This window comes from Rhododendron vialii, chromosome 11a, assembly GCF_030253575.1.
Source record: "Rhododendron vialii isolate Sample 1 chromosome 11a, ASM3025357v1".
In the NCBI taxonomy this organism is placed as follows: Eukaryota; Viridiplantae; Streptophyta; class Magnoliopsida; order Ericales; family Ericaceae; genus Rhododendron; species Rhododendron vialii.
The window spans coordinates 36,987,293-36,994,700 of record NC_080567.1 but is presented as its reverse complement, the minus strand read 5'-3'; the positions used below and the strand labels follow the sequence as shown (position 1 = coordinate 36,994,700).

At 37.9% G+C, this 7,408-nt stretch overlaps 1 protein-coding gene across 1 annotated transcript; it reads right to left on the bottom strand.

The window, feature by feature from the left end:
- Positions 1-1,079: 1,079 nt before the first annotated feature.
- On the bottom strand, positions 1,080-6,183 carry LOC131307934 (uncharacterized). Its single transcript, XM_058334684.1, has 5 exons — positions 5,785-6,183; positions 4,612-4,923; positions 2,085-2,177; positions 1,866-1,933; positions 1,080-1,382 (listed from the first exon to the last, which is right to left on the bottom strand). Exons 1-5 carry the CDS (start codon positions 6,112-6,114, stop codon positions 1,241-1,243), a joined length of 945 nt encoding a protein of 314 aa, XP_058190667.1. The 5' UTR covers positions 6,115-6,183; the 3' UTR covers positions 1,080-1,240.
- Between the last annotated feature and the right edge of the window lie 1,225 nt (positions 6,184-7,408).

Genomic DNA, 7,408 nt, shown 5'->3' with positions numbered 1-7,408 from the left:
GGTGCCGAGAGGGTTTATCTCATGTGGTATTCGCTCGACACTCTCGAGCCGTTCAATGCATTTTTGGATGGCTCAGATTAAAACATTCTCTCTCCTCTCACCCCTCTTATTTCTCTTTCCTTTTTTCTCTGCAAATTCGAACCGTCAAAAAATGCATCGGATGTACCGAGTGGCCACCACGTGGTATCCATCCCGCACCGAAAAATTTCTCGATAGGGAGACCATAGAAATAAATTTATGCTATGTTTGAATTGGTGTTTGAAAAATTTTGTTGAAAAATAATAGGAATAATAAGCGAAGAAAAATAGAGAAAAAAATATTAAAAGTAAAAAGAATTTAAGAGAAATCTAAAAAGAATTTTAAAATTTTTTTTATTAGAAGGAGAATAGGCATCAGCTTCTTCACCTCATTACTTTCTAATTATTGTGATGCAATAAAGTGAGCAGTAGTTTTGCTAGCTTTTATACGAGGAGAGGAATGGCTGGGGGAGTACCACGAGGGGCTTGTTTGTTTTTTTGTTCACTGTTTGGTTTCACCGGTCCCTGGTTTCAGGGCTGCCACAACTTTTACCATCTCTCTCTCTCTCTGAATATTGAAAATACCATCTCTCTCTCTCTCTGAATATTGAAAAGACTGTCGTATACAGAATAGTCTCGTGTGGAAAAAGGCCAAAACAATGTCTGCTGTTGCGTAACAAACGAGACAACAAGAAGAGGCACAAGTCAATAATAACTGTCAGCTACGTACAAGCTTCCTATTCTTTGCCACTATTTACGTACACCTACTGATCACTATTGAGACTTTTTGAGAAATATTCCATTAATTATGTGTTTGGAACATTTAAATTTTTTTTTTTTTGAAAAAGTAGCAAAGGTAATTAAGTGGAAAGAGAAAGAGAGAGAAATGATTAGAAGTAGAGAGAATTTAGAAAAAATCTTTTGAAAAATACTTTTAAAAAAGTGTTCCAAACAAAGCATTCGAACATTTAAAAATTGACCATGTAATTAGAAGTTGACCACATTATCTGCCTTAACCCCAGCGATTTCACAAGGGGCACGCATATAAAAAAAAGACTATCATTTGAGAACAGAGGGAGTATTAGAAGTTATTTTTGACCAATCATGACCACTCCCTTTTGGCAGTTTTTATTCATCATTTTTTCACATATGTAGGGTACTAATACTATGGTAAATTCACATTAACAAAGACAAAATATATATTACAGATAAGAGCGCGAAAGTCAATTCCTTTGATATTGTTGGGAATCATAAGTGGAGGAAAGAATTCTTCTGAGATGTCTGTTGTAAGCAAAAGGTCGTTCGAGCTGAACAAGGTGCCCTGCATTCTCTATCCACTGTAGGGTGGCCTTTTCTCCTAATTGCCTGTTTATTATCATTCAACAACATCCAATTAGTAGCTGATAATTAACACATGCGATCGGCTTATTGATTAGGTGACCTAGAACACCGTTTAAGGCCTATCGAAAAACCTTTTAAAACCAATTTTATCAAATGAACCAATTGCATGTCGTATTATACTTGCCGGTCATTCATAAATAATGGTCAGGTTAAGCCCAACTGGGTCATTGTGGTCAACCTACTTTATCTCTAATAACAAGACGCTCAATTAACATGAAATAAGGTGGTATAGAGTGAAATTACGGTTCCGTTCCGCTAAAATTCTTATTTTTTATTTTACGAGATAGATTATTATCTCATAATATATCAATTTTAATTCAAATAAATAAATAAATACTTTTTTTTTTTCAAATAAGTACTTATTTTTCTTAACAACGGAGCCTACGTACGTGCATCCCACAATTTTAAAGAAAATCTAAGAAAAATTAGTCAGAATGGGCTACGTACTCTTTCATGCTTTGGGCAAGATCCAAGTTGAAAATCTTGTCATCATCTCCCCACAATAAATGGATCCTCTGCAAACAAACGTGATTCCCCATATAGTACGGACATTTTAAAAAAAAAAAGAAAAAAAAAGTGGATCTCTTTGTAGGAGGGGGAGTAGTACTATAGTCTATAGAAACTCAAATAATTGGGCAAGTCAAAAGCAAATACTATTAATCAAACCTGAGGATAAGTAGTGAAATTGGTGGAGTCTTCGTCTCCGACGATCAGAGCCTCTAATAGTTCACCCTTTTCCTTTCTGTTGCTAAAAAGCACCTGCAAGCATCCGCGTCCAACCATAGCTTCAAATGTGGGCATGTCAAAAAAAATTTGACCAATTACGTAACAATTTGACATATTAGAATTTGACATTTTCAATGTCCACTCCAATCAATATGCCTAATTTTTTAATTAAGGACATTAATTAAGTTGTAGCTTAAAGGGAGTTAAGTAACCAAAGAAAATATTTGATATCACATTGTATTAAATTCGTTATCAGAGAGGAGATGTCAAATGATACTAAGGCATTTGACATTATGGTTGGAGTTGTTTCAATGTTATATATTGACATCCTTGGTTGGAAGGGGGAGATTGTTGGGATTCTACCAAAGTAGGGTGGTGTGCGTGAAGCACATGATCACTCTCTATCTTATTTCCTTACATGTATTAGGGTTTTCTTCTTGTCTATATATATTGATGTATATGAAAGTAGAGAGGAGCGTGACTGAAACCATGTGAGGGAGAGGGTGAGGTCGAGTGGCTGAGCTGGTGTAGCTCACCAGGAGTGGTGGAGAGCCTGTTGTGGCTCTCTCAGAGAGATTTTTTCATCTTGTGTTATTGTGTAAATAATATTAAGAAAGTTTTTCTTCATATCATTGTATTGTTGAGTGACCTTGGATCCTAACAATGCCTCTACTTAAAACTTTACAAGGCATTATTTTCACTACAATATCTAACATAATCCAATTAATAGATAATAGTGAGAATTTTTTTTTGAACAATATTACTTACCAAAAAAGGATATTTTTGCAATCAAAAATGATAGAGGTACAGAAAATTGGGGACCGAATCCGGACCGACGGCCGCCGGCGAGCCATCTCCGGCCACCGGACGGCCGATCCGAGCCGTCCAAAAATTCTAAAAAAAAAAACCGAGGGGCCCTACGCGGGAATCAACGTCATCCGAGGTGTGTAGGGTGCTTGATCGGAGCACCCCTTTTCGTGTGTATATGTAAAAAATTACATATACACACGAAAAGGGGTGCTCCGATCAAGCACCCTACACACCTCGGATGACGTTGATTCCCGCGTAGGGCCCCTCGGTTTTTTTTTTTAGAATTTTTGGACGGCTCGGATCGGCCGTCCGGTGGCCGGAGATGGCTCGCCGGCGGCCGTCGGTCCGGATTCGGTCCCCAATTTTCTGTACCTGTAGCAGCACTCTTTTGCAATTGATCTCAAAGAAATGAGATTAGATTATTTATATTGGGCAACATCGGCATATTTTATTAATTAGCCAGAACCACTTGTTGAAAAATATATGCATGATAATTTGTTGAAAATTATATGCATTACTATTTATTATTTTGATGAAGTTTTTATTTGGCAAAAGAAAATCTTTTATCTCAAAGTCTTTTTTCGGACAAATTTTTCTTTGCCTTGACATATTGCATAAAGTCTCTTGGATTTATAAAGACTTAGTGAGCTTAATACATGCTTTAACGGATTTATTTAGATGAAATTTTGAGCCACAGGTTGACGAACCGGCTGACAAGCCGGCTATCTAAACAGAGAGCTGTGACAATCGGAGACCATCGGATGACCCACCGGATGACCGGCCGGTCGACCACCCGGACGACCACTCTGTCAACCGGCCAGTGTAAAATGGCCTCCAACGGCTAGTTCCAACGGATAGTGCTCCCACTTCTCTCCTCACCAACTCTATTCACTTTCCAATGGCTAGAAAGCATATGGAGGGCTATATAAGGCATCAAGAACTCATTAATGAGCACCCATACAAGCTACAACATTTCATATTATTACAAGAGCAATTTCTCAAAAGATCAAAGCCAAAAATTCTCCTTGTTCTTCCACTTTCATATTTTTCTTGAGATAAAATTTGTACAAGTCGTGAGCGATAATTTTCATACCTTCTTCACATACTTGTAATTCCTAAGCGAGTGTTTGAGTCAAACACTTGAAAGCTTAGAAGACCAAATTCGGGTTGGAATTTGGGTGTTATTGTTTTTGAGCGATTTTCGGAGAAAACTCTTGCGGTTGCACTAGCTCCTCGGGAAAGCTAGGGAATAAGGTCGTTGTAAGCACCCGAAAGACTTACTGCTTGTAATCTTTTTGAAGATTAAAGGAACCTTCAAGTAATTGCTTGAGGAGAAGTGGACTAGGTCGGACCGTGGACAAATCCGGACCGAACCACTATAATCGGGTTCCATCTCTTTAACTCTCTCTCTTTTATCTGCTCATATTATCTTGGATATATTTGTTAGAGATTATTAAGCAGCCCGATTCACCCCCCTGTAGGTTGCAATTTTTGGGTAACACCACTGTTTTGACAACGTGACGCAATATAATTGATTTAGAGGAAACAAATATTTATACCGTCGAAATATATAATTTATTCTCCAAAGAAAATTTCAAAATGAGATGGTTCTGACTTTGAGAGAGAGAGAGAGAGAGAGAGAGAGAGAGAGTCATGCCTCGAGACACTGCTTGTAAACGAAATCAGGCAACCAGGGCCACTTGTGACGGCCAACCGTGAAAAGGAACTTAACACCTTCCACCGTCTCCGGCAGAAGAAGGTCCGACCACTGCGATATACCGATCTTCTTTTGACTCCGATTAGCAATCGACTCTGTCATTTCAATAACTGTAGAAGAAGCCACCAACGCCTCAACCAACTCCGGATACATCGCCGCCATTTTAAACCCAACCATACCTCCATAGCTAAGGCCAACCACCGTGCACTTCTCCACCCCCAATTTCCTTAATCCCCTTGCTAAACACTCCGCCTGCAAAATTCATACTTGTTTTAGAGTTTAGTTGCTTTACTGATAGCAGATTGAAATTCCAAAGGTTGTGAGGACAATTTATGAAAGAACAAACAAGAAGTTTTAAGTACACGAAAAGACTTGAGGTGACACCTATTAATTTTTCCCATTTCCCTCTAGATATCAAAAATGAAAGAAAATAAACTTTGAACTTAGTTCCTGCTTTCTCCTAAAGTCTCGTGCTTGAGTTCCATGCAAGAAATTCTTGAGACCATCTCAATCCACGTGTGAGAGTGTAAAACGGTTTGTGGGAAATATCTGTAAGGAATAATCTAAGTGCACTTAAATTAGCTCGGATCTAGGACGCGATGCATCATTACGCAAAGAAAAAACAAACTTCCATCCTTCATTTAAATTCGTCATTGTTTGTTGCTTTCTTTCTCTTTCCGTTTCAAGTCAACTTCCATCCTTCATTTAAATTCGTCGTTGTTTGTTGCTTTCTTTCTCTTTCCGTTTCAAGTCAACAATAATAAAAAATAGCATTGGCCGGTTGGTGGTGGTAGGATTTCTTTTGATAATGCAGGTATCCTGGTCAGCTTACGAATACATTAAACTAATTTTTATAGTTCCTCCTGCAGCCATTTTATACGCTTACGCGTGAAAATAAAATGACCCTAAGAATTACTATTAGGAAGAAAATACCTAAGTTTCAAGGCAAGACCAACCCTGAGCTTGGGTAAGTTTTTTCCTTCCGAAAACATGAATCAAGAGATTTAGAGCCATGATCAAATAGGATAAATTACACAGTGGCCATGCGCCGAGAAAAAGAAAGATAGAGAAGTTTTGAAAAAATTCATGCAAAAACGGTGGCTCCGCCGGTACCTGAAACTCGGCCGAACGGTCGGGCCTGGAGGTGGTTGAGCCGCCAAAGAATATGAGGTCGGGAACGTAAACGGCGTATTGAGATGTTAAGGCTAGGACTTGGGGAAACCACATCAAGATACCGTCGCCGGCAAACGGGTGGGCTAGTACCACGACGGGCTTGGTTGGTTTTCTGTCCGCTGTATTGGTCTGGTTTTTGGGTTTGGTTTCTTTCGGGGCCCAGAAGTTCATAACGGTGCCTGTTTCGATCTCCACGGTCTGGGGGATCAACCCGGCTAGTTTCACCAGACCGTGGATTAGTGGCTTCATTGCTGCCACCACGTTTACCATCTCTCTCTCTCTCTCCTGGTGAATGAACAGACGGTAGTTGCATTTGTATACAGAATAGCTTCGGCTGGAGAGAAGGCCAAGAATTTTGGATAAAAATTTAAAAAAAAAAAAAGAAGGCCAAGAATGGGTTGTCTATTGCGTAAATATCGCGTGCAACATTAAATAAACATATTCCTTTAGAGAATAAAATCTATTCCCGTCGGCGTAAAATCTCACTTATATCATCACCGCCTATTACAGGCTTCATCGAGTATTTATTATTATGATTTAAATCGTTCATATTTTAAGACATTCAATATGGTATTGCCACGCAAAAAGACAACTTGATCGAAAGTCGAAAGATATATCAAAATTTTCATTTTGGTTTATGAAATGAACTATCTGATTTCTGTCAATAATAATAAAGATAAACTATCCATTTTACAAAGTAAAATTCAATTTTTGATACTCCTATCGATGTCCGATCAAGTTTATTTTTCCATGGATACATTATTATATGGGATCTACAAGATGAACGGTTTAGATCAATAATAAATATACGGTATAATTGAAAAGAGTGATAGTGGTAAGAAAAAATGGGGGTTTCCACCGCCGGTGGAAAGAATTTAAACTCATTGTTTTAACAAGTCTACAACTACACCTAAATCACACACCATTTTCATATTCTCACACATTAGTGTGTGGGTTCCACACACACTAGAAGGATAATGTGTGTGTGAGTTTGTAAATGGATGTGTGACTTGGGTGTAGATGTGTGATTTGGGTGTGTAAATAGATGTGTGATTTTGGTGTAGTTGTAGCATTTTTTGGGCGCTACTATTCGCAACCCTTTATTTTCTCTCATAACCCACTACATTTCGGTAAATAATTGTTGAAAATCATACATAACATTTTGGTAAATAGCTGTTGAAAATAATATTATATTTCGGTAACTACATGTCGAAAATATGTTCAACTCTCGGTAAACAACTGCCAAACATACATTTTCGGTAAATAGCTATTGAAAAAAATATTATATTTCGATAATTGGATGCTGAAAATATATCTCAATTTCGGTAACTAACTGTTGAGTATAATTAGAAATTTTTAACGGGTTATGGGAGAAAATAAAGAGCTGCGAATAGCAACGTTTTTTCCTTAATATTGCACTAGATGGATAATTTGTGTGAGTGTGTAATTGGAACCAGTCTACCCACACAGACAAATCAGCTCAATCCGATACCTATAAGTTCTCGACCCAATCATCTAACTTTTCATTAAGATTTCAAGAAAATGAAATGTTAAATAATTGGAT